Consider the following 23,317-nt stretch of genomic DNA (forward strand, 5'->3'; position numbering starts at 1 on the left):
CGAGGGGAAGTGCTTAGAGACGTTCGCGAGTACGTGTCTAAAAGTGAAGTGGAACGCAGCCAGTGTGTGGTGTGTAGCTTCAAGAGAACAACCAACCATCTGTGTTGTTTTTCATTTTCTTTATTTTCTTCATTTTGTTTTGTCATTTATATTATTTATAAATGAATAATTTATACCATTTATCTTTCAATCATTTATACCATTTTTATTATATTTTATATAACTTATTTGCCTTGCTCTTCCTCAATGCTTGCAGTTGTTGTTTAATCTTATGATTGATCACAAATGAGAGACAAGAGGGAACATCTCAATTTCAAGGTTTTATGGGATGTTGTTGTGAAGCAGTTTGATATAACAACACTTATTGGATTTGTGCTGGTCATAAGATTATTAAATAAACCCTGCTCGTTTTTATCAACATCACTTTGTCTCCTGCTTTCTTCTCTTCCCTGACTTCTTCTGTCAACTTCTCAGGCTGATAGAAGACTTTTAGTTAATACAGTTTTGGATACCAGACAAAATGCAATGATATTGATTTTGGGTATCAGATTTGGGTTTTTTGCTGTTAACTGGTATTGGGTATCAAACAAAACGTGTGACTGGATACCAGACAAAATGGATATTTTCTGATGGGATTTAGTAAAGAAACTGGAGACAATATTCCTAACATAGAGATTCTATCTAACAAGAGTCACACCTGTTGTCAATCCCAAATGCTGACAGTGTGAACGTCTAAAATAGATACTCCTAACCATTTCTTCTGAAATAGAAATGAGCACTATACATGAGTAGCTATTTTATAGGCATATGTGAAATACAATTTTTGTGTATTGCTTTAAAGCCAACTGTATTCCTCTAGCTCTTGTGTTGCACAGTTGCTTTTGGTCTAGCTTTGGTCTAGGAATGCAGTAACAGCATATTCCGCCTACTGTCTTATTTCTGATGACAGTGGTTATATCTCATCTGTATAAACCTCCATAACTCCCACTTTGGTTGATGAGCAGCTTCTTTTGATCTTGCTTTAAGCAGAAAATGCTCTTACCACAAGTGTGTCTCTTCTGACCGATAAAGAAGCTGATTTTATCTCATCTGTATCGCCTGTCCCAGCATTCTCCTTGGCAGATGGGTTAAGACTTTGATCTTGTACTGAGGGAAAAATAACGCTGTGGACAGGACAACATGGATGCACACAAGGCAATGTCTGTGAAGCCTCTCATGCTCCTGCTGTTTGTAGCCATAGCTTAATTCTCCTTCCATGTTTCATGCTGGCTTGTGAACAAGCGTTCATTGTTCCTCCCCTTCACTTCCTTGTCTTTCCCACCTATTTTATCATTTACAAGTGGAGAGATCAAACCCCACACAGCTACAACACTGCAGTGACAAGCCACAGAGCATCGAGTTCCCTGCATGTTTGTTAATGATTATAGAATTTGCTTTCATGAAAGGTCTACCTTCACTTGTAGCAAGTTTTGTCATTTTCCAAATCACTTTGCATATAACCATATCTGAGAGACTTCTTTGAAGTAGCAAATGTTACCAGACTCCAATAGCATAAAACAAACGGGTGCATGTTCCCATACAGTGAGACAAGTCACTTGTGTTTTTGAAAGTACCTCCCATCTGGTACATGAAAGGGGCCATCGCCTTCAAAGAGGGGAAAAGAGGGCCAGTCCTAAACAAATGGTCCCTTTCTGAAGAACAGGTCCAAACTCTCTAAACAGTCTGAATTGGACGCTGAACGTTTTCTCTCTGGGTTCTCCTGCTGAGTGTGACTGTCCCAGTGTTTTTACAGCAAAAAGCACCTGAGAACACACACACCCAGACACAAAAGCATGTTCTGCGCTTTTTTGTGAACTGAAAACAAGTGTGCGTGGAATTTGAAATGAAGTCATTTTGACAAGTTTCTGCATAGGAATCTTAATTGTAGGGAAAAAGTGGGGAGCGGTTTTTAAGTTCTCATTCTTGATGTTTAGTGTATGTAAACTTCCTAAAATGTTCCCCTAAACAGTAATTTGTTTACATTCAAGCCATTTGAACTTTAGCACCACCATGCTTGCAATAGAAACAAAACCTCAAGATACTGGCATGCCGACATAAGCTGTTTGTCAGGTCTCTCTTCGTTCAACCTATTAAATCATGATTTGTTTTTATGAGATTGCCTAATTAAAACAGGTTTCAAAAGAACAGCCAAAACAAAGCTTCTCCCACCTTAGCTTAAATAAACTGGTTGGACACAGTGCTGCAGCCAAAATGATGCATTTCCTCTTAGTTTAAACAGCCAGTCAACGACAGACTCTCCATCACGGAGCAGCAGACAGCACCAAACAGACGCTGCCGCCTTTCTTGTGTCTCAAACAAATGGATTTTGTATTTGTCGGAGACACAGAGCTGCTGAACAGTGTTTCAAATCAACATTGTTGCTGTGTTCTGTTTGTAATGTGTAGTTGTTTCGCCTCAAACGGGTAACGATTCTAACTGTTCATTGCTGGCACCATGTATTCATGCAGAGCAATATGTCTCAATTTTTCTATTACAAGTTTTGACTTTGTCTAAAAGTCAGTATATATTGCTTACCGAAACAAGTTATCATTGATCATTTTTTTATTTTATTTTGATTGTATTATTTGATTGTTATTTGTGGTTGTCTACCAGTAGATTATTTAGCATTAATGTTGATATTTTATACTATATTTATTATATGTAATATGTGACTATATAATATGAAATATAATAATAAAATAGATATGCATGTGTTAATAAATTAACATTTAATAATTGTGTCTATATATAATTATACATTTTTACTTTGTTTATACATAGGCACACACAAACAGGTTTGTTTTGCTATCAAAATGAGGACATTCCATAGGTGTAATGGTTTTTATACTGTACAAACTGTATATTCTCTCCCCCTACACTACCCCTACTCCTAAACCTACCCATCACAGAAAACATTCTGTATTTTTACATTTTTAATAAAACATTGTTTAGTATGCTTTTAAAGCTATTTTAAATATTAGGACTCATGAAATGATTTTTCATGTTTACATGATATTTGAACATGATATTTCATGTTTATGTCATAATACCAGTATAATAGCCATGTCATTATACAAATTTGTGTCCTCATAAATCACAAAAATGCGCGCGCACACACACACACACGCACACACACACACACAGAGGGAGAGAGAGAAATTCAGTGTTATTTGTAAGATCAAAAATTATTTTGTGGTGAAGTAAATACTACAGAAAAAACAAATGCAATTTCTATATTAGTACTCAATTTTATAATGTTGATATTTACGCTTTAATTTCTACAAGCTTTAAATTATTAAGTAAAACCTACTCAACTTTCTGATACTGGTGTTTCCATCATGCACTGGGCCATGAATAATTAATAAGGTTGCATTTTTCACTGTTTTCCAGCTGTATTTACGTTGTTTCATCGTTGCTTTTGTTGTTAGGTTTAGTAACTTGCTGTTTTGCAACATCAGAAGTTCATTTTCTACTCAACATGACACATTCATACTCAAAAATGATCCAATGAATGTTTCTGTTATTGTGTGTTGTGTACCAAGTATTGAGATCTCTGTTTGGATACCACATCTATTTTGTAGGTATGCTGTCTACACCATATCTACTGTATTATTTACATAGATGTTCAAAGTAAAGCATACACTTTGAAAGCATTGCTTAATTCAGTGTTATATTGTTTGAGTAAAATATACTTAAAACATAGTATTGCAAAGTAAACTTCAACTAAGTAGAATTACTCAAAAAACTTTAACTGGCCAAGTTAAAGGTACTTAATTTTCCTTGTTAATTGTATTTAACTTAAGTAGATTTTACTTAATTCCATATGTGAAATTTACTTAAAAAATCTGCGTGCAAAAACTTGCAAAAGAAAAATAAAGTAAATTTTACTTATTGTTTTTTTCAGTGTAGAGCAAGAGAAGCATTTCAATTCGTTTTTAAATCCTGTTGCACTTACATCAAAGCAAAAGATAAAAAACAGATATTGAATAAAGTTGTTGAGCAGAAATACATGTCTACAGTAAAGCTGTGAATAACGATGATCACAGGTTTTAATATAGAATTAGCATCAAAAAACAATAAAACCTCATCACTGTTGATGACAAATAAACTTCTATCCAAAGCATTTTTGCCTTGGATAGAAGTTTATTTGTTCATGTAACTTTACATCTTTACTGAGATGTGCAGCTCAGATCTAGCCGTGCGGTTCTAGCTGAGCGCCGTTGACAGTCGCTGAGACAGGAGACAGCTGTTAGCGGGGCAGAGACCCGAGACGTCAGGGGACGGGGAGCACTGTGTCTCTGTACTCCTTCAACAAGCTCAGAATGAATGATCTGAATATGTGTCAGGGTAAATGGCGCTATGTGTCTGATGATGTCTCAGATAGAAGATAAATAGCGTTGACCAGTTGGCACAGCTGCCGCAAATGATTCATTATGCAAACGTAAAATCATTAGTCTCAGTAACGGCATTAAACTTCACACATGGATACCCACCACAAAATGTCTAAAATGACCAAATCGAGTTAACATTTCAAACAAGAAATGTCAAAAAAAAAAGACATTTTCTCATTCAAAGCACATGCATTTTTCTGCCCCATGCATATTTTCAGTTATATAAACCGAAGTAGCTTTCTTGCCCTCTATGAACCAGCCTAAGGCTGTAAGACTCTCGGCTTGAAGATCAAAGTGACTGTGGTGTTGATCCTGGTACGAGGAGGAATTGAGAATCTGCATGTTAAAACCTCAAAAACAGACACTCTAGGGAGTTCACAGCTCTGTTGGTCAGTCTTCACTCCCGTTTGACCTGATATTAAGAGTTCATGCCCATTCACATCTCACTGCTACTAGATGCTTTTCACATCCCTCATGAAAAGAGTGTAAGACTCCATAAACACGCTTCTATTATTGTTCCAGCACGCTGCCTGAAAATGAGCTCTCTGAAAGACGTGAATGCCTATTTTGGTTACTTTCTAACTTATCATAAAACAGTTTGTTTTATCATTAAAATAAGACCTATTTAGTGATGCCACCATCTATCCACAATGTTCAGAATGCAGTGAATCTCTGAAATGTAAGGTCTGTGGTTTTTATTCATGTCCAAAGCCTATTATCTCCGGCACGTCCCTCTCAGCTTGACTAATTCCCATTCCCGCATATTTAAATAATTTGCTGTGGGCAGATGAGTTTAGGGAAACAACGCATATATTTGCTTTCCCATTGCTTTGGGTCGAGATTAGAGCTCCACGGGCATTTCACGTTATATTGAGCTGAAACGGTGCAGCTTGGCAGTGAATGAAAATGTCATGCTTCGGCAATTGTCGGTGGTACCTCTTAAGAGTATCAGATTAGCTCTAAATATATACACGCTGCCCTCTTTTCTGTTCTTTGCTGCTTTGGTTTCAGCTGTGAGAGAAGGATTACTTTATTAGATTATTTCTTAAATCAATTAAACTAAAATAGTCGTGCCTACAGTTTCCAATATCATGCCCCTCTGGCATGCCTTGTTGGAGTGAATGATATAAGTCTGTGTGACATTTGCTTCTTCCTAACATCCTTCAGAATGCCTATACAATAAGACGTGTAAGGAATGGCATTCAGTGGGTCAATCAAGGTTATAGTGCATGATTTACTGCACATAAGTAAATACCGTTCAAGATAATAAGTAGCACCAGGCATTTACTCATACACACGCAAAACCTTGAACAAATGGGATCTGTAAAGTTAGATTCAACTTAATAGGCGAGAAACATCCACTCAGTTTCTTTTGATTTTGAGGAGCGTCAGAGAAAAACCTTGTTCTAACATTTGCAGAAATGTAGTTTGGTAGGGAAAAGGGCATTATTTAACAACTGAGCTGACTTTTTATTGTTCATAAGTATCTGTATTGACCTATTGTAATGCTGTAACACAAGCACTTTACAGTAATTTGCCCTTAATGTTAATCTTTTCATATGCAGTATATAGGCGTTTTTATTTTTTTATTTTGCACTGTAGCTTTGATGTTTGTTTTTCTTGTTTTTTTTTTTTCTTTCTTGCTCGTTTGTCTCAAATTCATACTCACAGCTCTACTTTTACACACGTAACCACAAAATCAGTGGAATTGCCTGCTTTATATAAAACAGTAGATACTGTTAACAGTGGAAAAAGTCTTAATGATTGTATTTTAATTGCGTCGTTATTTGAAAATTGGGTTGTGTGGTGTGTTTTACAGGGGAATCTTGTGAGTGTTTCGGAATTCACGGCAGGAGGCGTTTTTGGACCAGATTGCCAGGTTAATAAGAGAAGCATATGGCCAGAGAACATCTTGACTTTTATTACACCGTAGACACTATTAAAATGACAGTTACCTTAGATGGCTAAAATATTAACTTGGCCATTGTGTGTGGTGGGATCTGTAATAAATGGATACACGTAGTGGCCTATTTTTTATTCTATAACAATATTTTCTCAACACATTTATATTTATTATTAGCAATCTGTAATGATAATGAATCCTTTAATGGACTCTTTTATACTTCTTGTTAGACCAAAAATAACAAGAGAATTTAATAGCTCATTATTATAAATTAGGAAATATCTTTGCTCAGATGTGGACTTCAATGGGCTACTGGGAGTATTTCTGAAGGTTAAATAATTTATTGTGTGAAATGTAGAAGAACCATTGTCATATAGTGGCTAATATGAAACGTGCATCGGGATGTATTCATCACGTGGAAATTATTATTAGCGTGCTTGGAGAATTGCCTTTGCCGTTTTTGGAGTGGCCAATATGGGCCGTGTACAGCACTGTAAATGGCATGAGTGTGGAAACTCTGGCTTACAGCCGCATAGCCTACTTAATTTTATGGACCATGCAAACACTAGGATTGCAATATGTCCAACTTTGTAGCGAATTCTGTGATTTTATTTCCTAAAATGGATGCTCCCATGATTTCTCACTTAATTTGCTTCTCATGGATTGCAGTGCAGAAAATAAGGCGCCTTTTAAAATGTATACTATCCAATGGCATGATATTATGAGTGGTTTATTAGAAAGGAAATTTAATGGTGATATTTCAACAAATATTCAGTTTTCAGTAACCACTACTGTACAAAATAATGGTGACATGATGGACTATTTGAAATCATCAAAATAGTAAGATAAAGTGATGATAAATCACACCTATGTGCTTGAGGATTTCATCCTGCAAAGATGATGTGATTATAACAGTTTTTGTATTGTAAATCATTTTAATAAAGCACAGTTATGAACTGTATTTTTTAATCTAACCTAATCTAAAATTATACAGAGAGAGAATAAATGTAAATACTATAGGCTATTATTTGGCTAATTAAGAATAATTTGGAAACAGAAGAGGAAATTAAAATAAAATACAATAAAATAATTGCCTACAATACCATATAATAAAAGTTTGTGTCAGATTTTCATCGTTAGAATCGTCGTTTACAAACATTCATGAGGGACACAAAACGCACCTTTTTTCGAGGAATGACCCATAATGCAAATAGCCTTAGGAAAAAAATCTAAAATTTCGTGTCAAAAGTAGCGAGAGGTCTTGAGTGTTAAAGATCATATTTTCAACGTTTTCTTTGGCTTGGTAACCTTAACCACTTTGTTATGCTAATGGCCCCTGACATCAGCGCGAGATCAAAGTGGCGCGCGGGCTCATATAGTCTCGACCTCCGTCTGCACCGTCAGTCCAGCAGATTCCAGCGCGCGAGCAGCACTGCACAGCAGATCAACACACATCTCTTTATCATTGGACTTTTGCATGATGCTTTCTCATTCGGACTTCACAAAAACGGATTAACTAGAGAAGTTTGGCTGGATTTAAATAAAACGCACTTTTGGATTATTTGCACAATCGGCATTTTTTTGACGTCAGCCTCCGTTTGATAAAGGTGAGGATGAAAGTGCTTTAGCTTTTATTGTACACAAGGTTTCTTCTTAAGTTAGTACACTTGATTGCGTCATTTGTATACAAAGATGTTTTAGTTTTTAAATATCCCTGGAGCAAATTAAAGTCAATTGACAGGGCAATAATCTGCAATAGTGCCTAGATTGTGGATCACCCAGAGGGGTTATATTGAGTGAACTAATTACATTTTAAGTTTACTTCGGTTCCCCTCAAGGTGAAAATACAGGAGATAAAAGATAAAGTGCAATCAATCGAAATCGCAGCCTGCAAGAGGCTGTTATATTGCTTTTGCATAGGCTATAGCCTATAGGCTATACATAGCCTACAATATAATCTTATCTCTCATATCTTTAGATAGGCGTTATCTATGTCTTATATATCTCAATATTTTTCAGAGCTCATATACAGCCTATATAGTTAAACAAATATAGTTAAACTTAATCTTTGTTTAACTATATAGGCTGCATATGAGCTCTGAAAAATATTAAAATCTCTGAACGGCGTATAGATGTCCATGCAAATAATATATAGATTATAGATAATGCATAGGATGTAAACTACATTACATTTTGTTTTAATGTCTTTAAAATGTAGTACGCTAAAAATAAAAATAATAAAAAAAAGTTATATTGCTGACTTAAATTTGTTAGTAAATCAAAGCGGTGTCCAAGTTACAGTCTGCACTTTGAAATTTGTTGTTGAGAAAAAATACTAATAAATACATAAAACCGTAGAAATGATTAGAGTACAAATTATAGTAGAAAGTTATTTTAAGTGTAATATATAACAAGTACTATAATTTTTATACATTAGCTACATCTGTAATTGTAATAGCACTTTTAATGTATAGTTTTTTGGGTAGGTCTATAGCCAGGAGGGGGAAAAAAAACACAACTCTGCAATCTGGACAATCACTGTCTGTATGTTGTGAAAGCATCATGCCTGAGGCCAGACAGCATGTCCACTGGGAGGTAGTATCTGTTTATTGCCCTCCTATTCCAGCGAATGGAATAATCTAAAAACATTTGATAACATTCCAAAAATTGCCACACCTATATTTCAGAACTTTGCATGCAGAGTATTAGAATATTACACTTTGCAATTTTAAAAACACTGAAAAATTGGAACGTACTATTAAAAATAAGTTTTGCTTTGGAATCATTTTGTAATTAGCTTTTTCCAGTGTTTTCTTAACTGCTTCTTACAAAACTAAAAATATTTATTTAAAATGTTATTTTTAAATCCTCACAACAAGAGTAATACAGTAATGTTATAGAATACTATAATAACAATACAGCCTTAAAATACAAAATTACTATTTTGAGCAATTGGAAAGCAGTGTGTACAGGCTATTTTTTATGTTTTAAAAATTCTTTAAAGTATGTCAAGTGCACTGCTTAACCATCAGATGGATGTGATCAATGTAATCTGAATCTTATTTTTATTTCTTATTTTTTTCCAAGCAGGAGAGGGACAGAAAGAAGGAATAAGTGCCATGGCTTTTGGCTTTTAATTATAACTGTGTCAAGAAGCAGTGGGGTCAGCGAGCACCTGCATCAGTGTCTTCTGATCGAGCTGGATCTTATTGTACAGCATGAAGCGAATCTTCCCTTCTCTCCCGCTCTGTCTTCTCACATTCCTGCTCCTGTCTCAGCAGTGCACAGGAATCAAATGGCTGTGAGTTGCTCTTTTCTCTCTGTATATATACTGAAACTGTTTAAAAAGCATTCAAGATGTTTTTTTTGTTTGTTTTTTTTTCAAGCTGATTGGTTTGTCAAACTTTGTGCAACTTAAAGAAAAAAATGAATTTTGGAACCTGGGAAAAGATCTTTTCTTGGCAGTAGAATAATGGCTTTTAATTAGAAAAATATCAGGTTTTTGATCACAGAATTTGATCTTAATTCTATTTAATCAAAAGTAAATCCAGTTTAACACTAATTTCCTGGTAATTTCTGCAGAATGTTTTGTATTCACATAACCGTACTGTTGTTGATGCATTGGAATGGAAAACATGATGGTAGAGAAATTGGGATGTGAAGAGGCCATTTTGCATGCACAAGATGCTGGTTGAGGTTTCCAAAGTCTTGATCTTGCATGGCAAGAAATGCAAAACAGATGCCACCATAAACACCTGTGTTCCCTGGATAACAAAGACGGAGGGTGTGTGTGTGTGTGTGTGTGTGTGTGTGTGTGTGTGTGTGTGTGTGTGTGTGTGTGTGTGTGTGTGCGGAGGTTAAGACAGGGGTCTGTCAGTCACAGCATATCATGGAACATAAAGTGGCGGCCCCTAATCTGAAACAGGCAAAGGTAGAGCGGGCATTAGTTGGTTCTCACGAATAGTAATACATGTGTGTGTTTTAGTAAAAGAGAACGGGAATCATGAAACCAACACTTGAATTCAACAGGTTTCACTTACAGTCGTACCGAAATTAATATTGTTTATCTTTCATTATTTTTGCGTCAGAAGTTTTGCTATAATTTCTTGTAACTGAAAACTTTCAACCTATTAGATCATATCTAAGATAAAATCTATGATTTACGATTTCTACTGTGGCTTAACCTTGCAAAAATTCTTCTGCCATTGTCTGACAGCAGCTTTAACATGGTACATTCACTAAACTTTAAACAATGGCCAAGTCATCTTGCGAATAAACAAAATTTTTTCCATTGGCAATTGCTTTTTGGTTCCTTTCTTGCTTCCAAGTGATGCAGAAATAATCTTCTTCCATTTTGGTGTAATCTTGATTGATTATCTCTGGGAATGGGTTGTTGTTTGCATGCCTTTGCGAGCGAGACACTGAACAATTTTAGCCCGCAGCTCAAGTGCGTGCGAGAATGCTTTTGCAAACGTATTTAAACCGTTGATGTTACTCTTAATATTTTAGAGTTGGCTTTAACCATGTTTATTTGACTTTGCTTCATCCCGTCACTTTAAACTCAAGACTTGCCACAAATATTTTGATCACTTTTCACACCACCAAACATTTTAATCACTTTTCTGTTTAACTTGTAATATAAAATTTGATTAAACATCTTCACCTCAAAAGACATTCAAATCAACGTATACAGTTTACAGACATCCAATGTTCACTGAAACATGCTTTTCCTCATCTAGGGCACTATCACAGACCACACAACACATCAACAAGACCCAGCACTGCAAGATGTTGCCAGGCCTCGTCTCCTCTCAGGCTCAGCTCTGTAGGAGTAACCTGGAACTCATGCAAACTATCATCCAAGCAGCACGGGAGGTTAAAAAGGTCTGCCAAAAGACCTTCTCAGACATGCGCTGGAACTGTTCCTCTATTGAAGCTCAAAAATTCCTCCCGGACCTGGAACGAGGTGAGTTACAGAATAAAATCAAGTCCACAGAGGGTTTATTTCCAATTCAAGCCTATTTTGTGTGAAGCGTTTCTGAAATCTATCCACAGATGTTCTGTTTAGACACAGTAAGCCCTAAATTTGCGTAAGGGCCACTGTCCGTCTATTGCCAGTTCCTTTAAGGCAACTTAAGTGACCACACACCTCTCTTTATACCCAAGTGTGGTTTCCATTCAGGCCTTAATAGGTCTGAGGAACCCATCTAATTGTTGAGGGAAAACTTTATGAGGGCAATGGTTTAAAAAGCAGCCTACGGTGATCTTTAAACATTCTCGCTCCGGGTAACGCAGACTATGCCAGTTAAATGCTGCAATTCGGCCTAAGTGCCTCGCTGCATGATAAAAGAAATCGTACCCCTGCTCACCCGGAAACCTCCCGACCCACAGAATTCTTGCGCGTCGCTCTTCTTTCTTACACTTCGTTTGATGTGAGGCTTCACGGAGGAGCAGCGTTTACTGTGAGGACTAACAATAGGATCCATTCTATTCAATGAGAGATGCTATTGAGCGAGTTAGTCAGTAATGGACAGAGAATTGCCTTTTTTTGCTAGTTTCACAGTCTTTTAAATCCTACAGTTTTACCCTGTGTCCGACCCCTGCAGCACAGATGTGATTTTCAGCTGTCAACAAATTAAAGAAATATGAAATCAATTAAATAAAATAGTCACGAAAGGGATATCGTGTTGTCCACTTAGTGTTTTTGATTGCTTTTCCATGGATTAATGTTGCGGTGTCACGTCTTGAATTTCTACACGGTGCTGACACATGCATGCTACGCTTTGACGGGTGGTTTAATCGTCCTCCCTATTTATTTATTAAGAGCTTTTAGCATGATCCAAATGCCGGAGATGGTCAAACTAAATCTTGTTGAAGTTCCCCGCAGACCGTTTGCATTTGTCAAGAGTTAAAGCGCTCCTGCTTCTCATAAGTGCACCGCTAAGGAGATGGTCTTTGATGTACCTTGTATGGGGTCAAGTTGAGCCTCTCCTGTTTCTACACCTATTATCTTGTCATGACATATGTGCACTGTGATTCCGTAATCTCAGCCATTATCCTTTCATACTGAATTCTGACGGGTTTCTCATGTTGCTTTGCTTTTCTATAAGGGAAAAAAGTCAGTGTTGAGAACTCAGAATTCATGTTTTTTTAATACAAGCAACTCATTTTAATCTGTTTTTGTTTGTTCCCCCCCCCCCCATCTTTCAGGAACGAGGGAGTCTGCATTTGTATACGCCCTCTCTGCAGCTGCTATAAGTCACACTATAGCACGGGCGTGCACCTCCGGAGATCTGAGGTTGTGCTCGTGTGGTCCAATTCCAGGGGAAATACCCGAGCCTGGGTACAGGTGGGGCGGCTGTGCTGATAACCTGCATTATGGTCTCCTCATGGGCTCCAAGTTTTCTGATGCCCCCATGAAGATGAAGAAGAAGTCTGGCTCACATGCCAACAAGCTGATGCATCTTCATAATAGCGAAGTGGGCAGACAGGTAAGCGGTACCTCACAGAAACCATGTGGAGTCAATGATTCACTGCAAAAGCCACAAGGCTTAAAGGGTTAGTTCACCCAAAAATGAAATTTCTGTCATTAATTACTCACCTTCATGTCGTTCCACACCCGTAAGACCTTCTTTCATCTTTAGAACACAAATTAAAATATTTTTGATGGAATCTGAGAGGTTTCTGATTCCCATAGAAAGCAAGGTAATTACTACATTTAAGGTCCAGAAAGGTAGTAAAGACATTGTTAAAATAGTTCACATGACTACAGTGATTCAACATTATGTTATGAAGTGACGACAATACTTTTTGTGCGCGAAAACAAAACAAAAATAATGACTTTATTCAACAATTTTTTCTCTCCCCTGTCATTCTCCTATGCTGTTTACATTGTAGACACAGTGCAACGCACAAAAAGTGTTCTTGTCACTTCATAACATTAAAGTTGAACCACTGTAGTCACGTTGATTATTTTAACAATGTCTTTACTACCTTTCTGGACCTTGAATGTAGTAATTACATTGTTTCTATAGGGGATCAGAAACCTCTTGGATTTTATCAAAAATATTTGTGTTCTGAAGATGAACAATGGTCTTACGATTGTGGAACGACATGAGGGTGAGTAATTAATAACAGAAATTTCATTTTTGGGTGAACTAACCCTTTAAGGTGCGTTCTCATGTATTGTTGCTTGGTGAAATTTCACAGGTGAAATCCAGACATGAGGGAGAAAAGTTTCCCACGCGATTTCGCTCATGTTTAAGTTGGTCACGCGATTTTGCCACGTTGGCTGCCAGAAAGCTGCTTGGTTTGACAGTCACTTCTGTGTGAGCTGTTCTCGTGAGCTACACTATTGACAATCAATCTTTTTTGCCTGCGAAATTTCCCTGAAATGCTGCTAATGTGACCGCACCTCTAATCTGACAGGCAATCGGGAAAGGAATCTGATTCGAATTATAAACCTGATTCAAACCACGTTCTTAATTAAAATGGGTTTTTTTGTATTTTGTTTGAGTATGATCTGTTTTCAAAGTAGTTTTTTTTTTCTTTATTTGGGACACAATGTGTATATGATGGCATGCATAATGCGGAAAAGCTGTCCAAATTCACTAATATGTTACATTCCCTGTGTAGATTGTCTTAATGTCATTTCACTATTGACTTCATCTGAATCCATCCCACTTTTTCCCCTCTGCGCAGGCTTTGCGAGACGCTCTGGTCATGAAGTGCAAATGCCATGGTGTTTCTGGATCCTGCTCCATTCGGACCTGTTGGAGAGGCTTACAGGACCTGAAGGACATCGCTATGGACCTGAAGACCAAGTACTTGTCAGCCACTAAGGTCGTCCATCGGCCCATGGGCACACGCAAGCAACTCGTCCCCAAAGACATCGACATCCGGCCGGTCCGAGAGAATGAGCTGGTTTATCTGCAGAGTTCACCAGACTATTGCATGAGGAATGACAAGATGGGCTCTTTTGGTACTCAGGACAGGTGAGACTAACTAATTCATTTTGAGATTTTTTTTATTATTATTTTTTCATTATTATTAAATATTCCATTTTATTTATCACCCATTTTAGTTGGAATGGACACAAGTACTTCAGTATGTGGCGGCAATGATTGATCATTAAAACATATCTTAAACATATCAAGTCCAGAAACAGCTGACAATACTAGAATCAATTTGAACTTACTTTTTAACAGATAAGCAAACTATTCCACACTTTCCACAAAACTATTTTAACTTGTTTTTAAGCACAATGCTCAAGTCATTAGATGTGATGCAACCATTTAGTGTGTCACTTCATAAGGTTTATTTTTTCCCTCTTTTACTGTCTCTTCTCTTCCTTCTCTGGTGGCACCATTTTGTTGTGAAAAGCCCTGATAAAGCAGAGGGGATCAGTCTGTGTGTGTACACACACGTGTCTTTGACATGTTAAAAGTGCCTGTGTCCTCTTTACTGTTATCAGAGTCAGTCTGTGAGTAATGCAGCTATTCACAGAGCTAAGAGCTCTCAGATACCAGCACTGCACACACAGATTAGCACGACAATTAATTCTTCCTGCTTATTTCCTATTGCTTTATCAGTGGAGACTCAGGTGTAGATTTAGGTAAGAATGGAATAACCTCAGCTTCCTTGCTTTTGTTATGTTTGTGTCTAAATGTGCTCTGTAATGTTGTTTTTGGCTAAGATACATGAAACTTTTGGTTCATATGACATGATTTTTAAGCAACTGTGTGCAATCCACAGTCATAAAGTCACCATGAAATTGACAATTCTTATTTTTAAATTCATGTGACCTCATAATCAAAATAACTTCCCCTCCCTCTTGCAACGACATCTCTTCTCTTCTCTGATGATGTGTTTACTGGCACGAGGGTGGGACAACCTGTCACTCAGGCCCTGTTTACACCTGGTATTAAGATGCATTTTGGATGATCGGATCACAAGTGGATGACGCTAAATACAGGTGTAAATGGGGTGTAAAACGTTTTGAGCTTGTCCACTTTCAACCACTTCCAGAAGAAGTCGAAAACGCATTTGACCGGATTGCTTTAGTAGTGGAAACACTCATGTGGTCGAATGCGTTTGAACAACCACAAAAGACTGATCTAATGTGTAAACATTATGGGAAGCGCACTAGCCAGACAGGATTTAAACTTTGTCGGCTGAAGACTCAAGTTTTGTTTAAAGACAAAAAACGTACCAAACACAATGTTCTCTCACCATTCCTGATTTCTAAAACGGCTTGGTCTTGCAGCTGTCAGAGCAGAAACGAAAGCTGATGCTCTCTGTGCGTCTTTCAATCATCTTTGGTGCGTTCATATGTAAATTGTGTAAGCTTATTTTGCACATTAGATCGAAAGATCTAAAAAGGCCCATACATTTACCCACCCATAGACCCTCCCCTCGAAGAAATCAGGACAGAAGTGGCCGAAAGTGGACAAAAGAGACGGATTAAATCTCCATGTGTAAACAGGAATGTGTCTCCCTCGTCTGCTTGTGATTGTGATCCGATCAAACAAAACGCATCTTAATACCAGGTGTAAACATGAGATCACAGCTATAGCAACCCACAATTCCTGATTGACAAAATCAAGTCTTGCCTTGCATCTTCAAAAACACCTCCAAAAATGGCAGCAACAAAAATAAAAGACACTGCGAATTCCAAACAGCATTTTGCATGCTTGAAGGGCACTTTGGGAAGGGGACGGCATTTGCAGGGGCGTTCCAAACTAAAGTGAACAACTGAATCCCTTCACAAAGGGCCTGTTAGTGAAGGGAATAGAGATGCTCATTTCCGATTGGAATTTGCCAACTAATGTATAGTAATAATAGTTACATATTATTAATCTTATTTTACTCATTTATTATTTATTCTATAGAGTTTTTTTTTTTTGTGATTTGAGCTACAGAAGAAACATTTAATTTTATTGCTGATTTGAAATAATGTTCACATAATAATGTCTGCCTGGATGTCACCAAGATGGCCACTGAGTAAATTTGCCATAGATGAACTTCGGTGTTAGTTATATCACAATGTCTTTGAATGTGGATCATCCAGTCAGAATTTAGAGTCAGAACTATATGTTTTATAACTCAGTATTTTCAGTTGAAGATTGTGTCCGTTTAGGCTTTTATAGGTATTATAGGTCAGTGCACAGATAACTTAGAGACATGCTTTATGTCAGGTGCACTCAACACACAGTATGCATCCTCACCCTTAGTCCTGATAAGCCCACTCACATGCGCTCTGTTCATATATTTAGTACTTTGCACTTGGTCACAAGACACTGGTGTGTTTTGTAATCAATAGAGAACGTCAACAGGGAACTGTGTATGTCACACATGTTGTTTCCATGGTGGTCTCTGGTATGTAGAGGGTTCAGCTCCTCTGTTTAACCCATCACCCATACCTGTCTCTAAAACATGTGACTAGAACATCTGCTGTCCTCACATTTAATTTTGTTTTGCTGTCAGTTCTACAGAAGGTCAGTTAGCATAATACCTATATATATATATATATATATATATATATATATAAAACAATTGTTAATAAAATGTATTTTTCTTTTTTATTAGATTTTGGGGGGAAATGTGAGATTCACCCATGAAGTCAGGAAGCTGTCAGGAAGCTGCTATCATTGCACATCCTCGCTTTGTGATTTGGAAGGTCTTAAGATAATGAGCCATAAGTGTTACCCTAACTAGACCTGAAGATATGGGTTCTCTAATCTGATTTGGCGATGAGAGATGAGTAGAGACCAAATGACAAGCGTATCTCGTCTGTCTCATCTATAATTACATTGCTTTCCATGTTCCCCATGCTGCTTTGTGGGCCACAAGACTGTGATTAATGAAATTGGCACATTAGAAGTTCAGACAGAACAACATCCCAGAGGCTTAGAGATGATCGGTATCGCTAAAGAAACAAGAAACAATCTCTGAGTGCTGTTTAAAAGACGTGTTTTAAAATGTGTTTTCACTTTAGGGTAAAATTTAAAGTTGTGCTCACAGCTGTGAAATTGTAAAACTGATGGTAAAACCAGATCGCTTTAAGAACATTAGGAGTTTGGGAGCAAAATGTACTACATTTAGGCTTTTTTTTTTCTTCTTTTTTTTTAAGGTCTCATACTCTTCATGAATTATAAACTTTTTGACTTTTGACTCCACGTTGGTGCAGGTCAGCATTTGAACATATGCTACTCATTGAGTCCTAAAGCATATTTGCCTGCCTTTCTGCCCTTTCAGCATTGACGTGGGAGAGACTTTTACTTTAGTTCTAAATAACAGCATTCTTCACTTCTCTCTCCTTCTCATAGTAGCCATCCCCTCTGTCTGTCTCTCAGCACCCTGAGCATTAACACCATACAATTATAAAACAATGCACTTACATGGAGAGGGCTACACACAGGCCGACCCCTAGTGTATAGAGCGTGATTTATGACAGGGCTATTCATTGCTCAAGATGCACCAGGCTTCAGTACATGAGGGCGTCTGCAGGATCCACTCCTGCTAGTCTTAAATACAAGAGAAGAAAATGTTCCCTGGGTACGAATAAACTGGCTCTTAAATGAGCTATAAGAAGTTTTAGTGCTGTTGGTTTAATATGTGGCTGAGCTAAATGTTTACCTTGGTTTAAAAAGACGCTTATGTTTAGTAATGGCTCTCATGGTCACAGAGAGATGTTTGGTCGTCTATTTGTGTAAATGTATTTTTGAAGTCATGTTCCTGGATTTGGAGTTAGTTGTCCAACAACTGACTAGTCAGTTAGTACATTTATCTAAGTTTTGTGTGTGTGTGTGTGTATGTGGGTTTTCGTTCAATATTTAGTTCAAAAAGTATTAATCATTTTTTAATCAATGATACAAATTCGTTTTGTATTTTACAAATTTAAAAAAGATAATAGATAAATATAGAAAATAATTCTGTAAATATTTCTATAACTGTATTTATAATATAATAAATGATAAAAATATAAACTGTGAAAATAGAAAATATTTCCAGTTCTTTTTTCCAGATTTCCAGATATATTTATATTCCTCAATACAAGTGCGTCGATAAAAAATAGTCAAAATTAACCTTTATATATATATATATATATATTAGCACTTATATAAAGATTTTATGAAAAACTAATAAAAATTATCAGAAATATAAAAAGTGATCATACAAAATATAGAAAATATTTCTAAATAAAAATATATATTTATATTCCTCAGTATTGAAGTGTTAATAAAAACAGTCAAATAATTAAAAATGAACTTACATATATTATATATAAATTTATATTATAATATATATTTTATCACTTATATGATAAACTTTATATAAACTTTATATTTTTTACAAAATGTATTGATCATTTTTTAATCAGTGATACAAATTGGCTGTTTTATATTTTACAAATTTAAAAAAGAATATAGATAAATATAGAAAATAATTTTAAATATTTCTATAATTTTATATATAATATAGTAAATGACAAAAATAGAAAGTGTGAAAATAGAAAAATAGAAAATATTTTTTAGTAAAAAATATATATTTATATTCCTCAATACTGAAGTGTGTTGATTAAAAAAGTAGTCAAATGATTAAAAATTAACATATATATATATATATATAAAGATTTTATGAAAAACTATAATATATATTATATCACTTATATAATAAACTTTATATAATTTTAAAAATATATTTTATGAAAAACTATAATAAAAATACTATTTAATCAAAAATATAAAAAGTGATCATACAAAAATATAGAAAATATTTCTGTAGATTTTTCTATAAAAATATAATTTGTCAGTATGAAGTCTTGATAAAAAAAAAGTCAAATAATTCAAATGGACTTTAATAAAAAGAAATTAGTGATAAATGATAGAAAAATATGGAAAATATTTCTATAGATATTTCTATAAAAGTGTATATTTCTTCCAAATATGTGTGTGCTTTGTTTCACTGAAAGCATTGCATTTTTAAGATAATGTTAAAAATAGCCCTAAAGTATTATGTAAAAATCTCCTAAGAAATTCATCCAATCAGAGCAGTTATATTGGGATTCCTTATGACTGATTAGTCAACTAGCTGTTGTCAACTCATTAATTAGTCTAGTTTATAAACTGATTTTTTTCCCCCATATCCTTACTTTTTATAATATTTCAGATTTTAATAGTGATACAGTCTGTACAATAAATTTCTTTTTGTCCGTTTGTTCTGCAGGCAGTGCAATAAGACCTCAAGCGGCAGTGACAGCTGTGATCTGATGTGCTGTGGCAGAGGCTACAACCCTTATTCAGAGAGAGTGGTGGAGCGCTGCCACTGCAAATACCACTGGTGCTGCTACGTCACGTGCAAGAAGTGCGAGAGGACTGTGGAGAAATACGTGTGCAAATGAGTCCATCTCTGTGGTCGGCTATGATAATTGTGCTGACCCCCGGTCACACGTACCTATTCTCAGCTAAACTAATCTAAAGGAGATCTGGAATGCGCTCTACTCATTGTAACACAACTGGACTGACTTCTCATTCGAATTCCCAGACATGGTGGTTGAACGAGCTGAAAATGTCAAGACTTGATTCTCTTCTAGATATATTCAGCCTGGGTGTGGAGCATAACCTTTGTCTACCTGACTTACTTGGCCACAGATAACCAAAGCATGTTACCAACAAGGCTTACTTTTGTCTTATGCTTTTCCAGCTTGTATGCTTTTGAGAAGACATGGTTTATTTTTGGCTTTATGAACTTTTATAAAGAAATATCAACTCAGAAGCTGGACTTTATTTTTTTACTGCACAAATGAACATGGTTTTTGTTAAAAAAAAAAAAAAAAACAACAACACCCAGCTCACCGTCCTCAAGAGGATTTTTCCTCTGTTTTTTTTTAAACGTAAAAGCATATGCTCCTTTATCCAGATTTTAAGTCTATTTTCTTACACAGTACCTGGGTCCCTTTTTTATTTTTTTTAAAGGTACATTTTACCTATTTTTGGCAAGGCATTGATTTTAAGCACTCTTCTTAGAACCTTCAAAATTGCTTGACGTTCCAGAGGATTCCACATTCCAAGTTCTAAGGGATTCAGGCCTCAAAACTCAGATGGTACTTTACTTTCACCAGTTAAGACTGTTTAATAGACTGACAAGATAAAGAAAGTGCTGAACATGCAAAGGGAACTTCAAATGCGGCTCTTGGATGAGGGACTTTGCAATGGCTTCCATCTGTTGGTTGGTTACTTCAATTCTAGAGGGAGAATAAATATATTTATTCCATGTATATCAGCAAGGACATTGGACTATATGTGTTGTGCCTTGTTATATTTTTACCCAACATAAAAAAATGCTGACATTCAAATGCCAAACCTCTCTGAGCATGTGAACAGAGTATGTGGGTCACCCATTACGGCCTTCGTGAACCACTTATCTGTGGATGTACATACTGTCATTTTTGTATGCTGAATTAAAAAAAAAAAAGAAATATTTATAAACTAATTAAAAATCTTTACCATGTAAACCTCTAAGAGTCCCTTTTTTTTTCTTTCATGACATGTTGAGCAAGATTGACTGCAAAAACAAAACCACACTGGCTAATTATATCTTGATCGGTATATCCAAAGTTTTAACATAGTTGTCATTAATTTAAGTTCCTTGTCTTGAGCAAATAACAATTTACCACAATTAGGTATGACATTTCAATAAATCATCTTATACTTGTTATTGTTCAGATTAAAAGCACACAAGAACAGGTCTCTCAAACTCAAAAACCCTGGGGAAGTGTTTGTTTGGACACCATAGCCTAATAAATAGCAACGTGCTAGCGCTAGCAATAGCTCGGTGCTTGGCACAATGAGCTCAACTCTTTCCAGCGTTTAATTGTCCATTACTCAGGGGTCTGTAGGACTGTTGTTTTATTCAGGTTTTACAACAACAGAGAAGATGACGTAGATGGAGCGAAACGTTACATGAAAACAATTCAGGCTCAATTCCTTATTACTTTCAAATTGCTTCTCATGGTATGACCAGAGCGGAAAGGGATTTTCAAGGGGTTAGCATTAAGACAAGCCTCTTGGCTTTAGCTCTGTTTTAACACTTTGAGGTCATGAGCACCACCAGGCAAGCACATGTTCTCCATGTTGACCGAGATTGTAAGAGTGCTAACTCGGCCAGGAAAGCAGACAATGTGACACAACACCAGCCAGGGAGGCCGGTTAAACTTTGGAAGTTTTACAGTGTTTCGTTTGTTTGCGGTAGTCAAGAAATCAGTGTGGGGGTGATTAGCACGATTTTGAGAGGATTTTAATGATGAAAGTGCACAGTTCGTATACAGAACAGTTCTGCCTTGTTAGCTAGCCAAGCTGTTGTCATGGACTCATATGGGTTTTTCATGCCGAGACTGCTCTCTGGCCAAGAACAACGCTGGTGTTTTCATACATGCCGAGGAAAATCCTGTAACAGAAAATCATTTGTAAAGTGGGACCACTGAGAAGGAAGCAACGTGCTCGTACATCACATTTCAAGTCAATTACAACCCAAACACAATTGCAGATAGTAGCAGCAAGCTCATTACTTCCTGTTCTCCCTATCAGTGTTGAACCAGACTTTCAATGCAGATTAGTGTTTTCGATTGATGAGTCTATGCTACAGTTTTTCTTAAAACTGGTTTTGTAGATTTGACTTTAAAAACAACCTCAGATAAACTTCTTTATATAATGAACATGAAAATCACGAGCTCCACTCACAAAAAGTCCACTGGGAAACAACATTTTGGCTGTATCTTTTTCAAATTTCGCTAAATGGCACATTAAAATAAAACTCACTGTTGTTGATCACTTTACATACCAAGTAAGGCTGGAATACACACAACTTTTCAAGTCTGAACAGATTTCTAAAACACTAGGCATCATACACTTGCCGACTCTGTAAATGGTTATAGAGAAAAACTGGGCATCATATACTAAACGACTGAGGAATGTTGACATACTAGCAGATTTTCAAGTCCTTCCGAATACAACAAACTTACGCAGAAACATGTACCTTGTTAAAAAACAATCTTTTCTTAAAGCTGCTGTCCATAAGTTTTGCCTCTGTCGCCATCTCTGTTTGAAACCTGCAATTGCAATTATTTGCAGAATTTTCATCTTTACGTGCGTTGTGCGTCGGCACAGCTCCTCAGCGCGGATGAATGTAATGTTTCAGTCACCACATCGATGTGGATGCTCTTCAGAATCACAGATTCTGTGTCTTGGAAGTATGACCAAAAATAAGAATTTTCACCGGAAAATGTCATCTGAACAAGTAAGTAACATGTCTGCCACTTTTGTTCTGACCAACTGAGAAAAAGGGTATTACAATAAATCGCGCTGCCAATGGTGATTATTTAAATCTAACGATCGCTTAGCTCGGATCACGTCAAACCATGCAAATTATTATTACTGTTATACTTTACATCCTATATGCATAGTCTACTAGCAGGGACTCCTTCCTTTCTGTTTACAGACGTGAAGTAATGACGCAAAGACGAAAGGCTGCATGCTCAAATTTACCGCAAAACCCACCAGTACCAATTTTATTATAAAACATTATTACACGCTTGCAGTTGTGAATCTGGCTAAGGTAAGGGAATAGTTTTGAACACTGGCTAGTGTACTTGCTCAAAAATTGATTTTGGATCATTTTTGACCAAAAAAGTTATGGACTGCAGCTTTAAATCAGCTCAAAATATCAAGGCAAACAGCTTGTGCCAATGTAAACACTCTTTTACTGTTAAAAATACTAATGTTAGGATTTACTAAAGACAGTGAAAAAATAGCGCTGAAAAGCCATGTACAATAATTTTTGTGGCTGACCTTATTGCATATGCATTTGTTGTAGTTTCCCTTTCAGACGCAAAATTTATAGGAGGAGAGTATTTAAATGAATCATGCAAAATGATTTACTAAGGTTTGCGCTAGTCAATTTACTGGTATTTGCGCCATTATTTACC

At 36.3% G+C, this 23,317-nt stretch overlaps 1 protein-coding gene across 4 annotated transcripts; it reads left to right on the plus strand.

Annotated features, from left to right (window-relative positions):
* The first annotated feature begins 7,741 nt into the window (after positions 1 to 7,741).
* On the plus strand, positions 7,742 to 20,848 carry wnt11 (wingless-type MMTV integration site family, member 11). 4 transcript variants are annotated; one of them, XM_051911339.1, is made up of 7 exons: positions 7,742 to 7,940; positions 8,820 to 8,928; positions 9,421 to 9,634; positions 11,073 to 11,299; positions 12,544 to 12,824; positions 14,035 to 14,327; positions 19,561 to 20,848. In XM_051911339.1, exons 3-7 carry the CDS (start codon positions 9,552 to 9,554, stop codon positions 19,733 to 19,735), a joined length of 1,059 nt encoding a protein of 352 aa, XP_051767299.1. In that variant the 5' UTR covers positions 7,742 to 7,940; positions 8,820 to 8,928; positions 9,421 to 9,551; the 3' UTR covers positions 19,736 to 20,848. The 4 variants fall into 4 exon arrangements, with proteins under 4 accessions (XP_051767299.1, XP_051767298.1, XP_051767300.1 ...); XM_051911338.1 differs by having other exon boundaries at positions 9,424 to 9,634; XM_051911340.1 differs by lacking the exon at positions 8,820 to 8,928.
* The last annotated feature ends 2,469 nt before the right edge of the window (positions 20,849 to 23,317 follow it).

This window comes from Ctenopharyngodon idella, chromosome 10 (genome assembly GCF_019924925.1).
Source record: "Ctenopharyngodon idella isolate HZGC_01 chromosome 10, HZGC01, whole genome shotgun sequence".
NCBI lineage: Eukaryota > Metazoa > Chordata > Actinopteri > Cypriniformes > Xenocyprididae > Ctenopharyngodon > Ctenopharyngodon idella.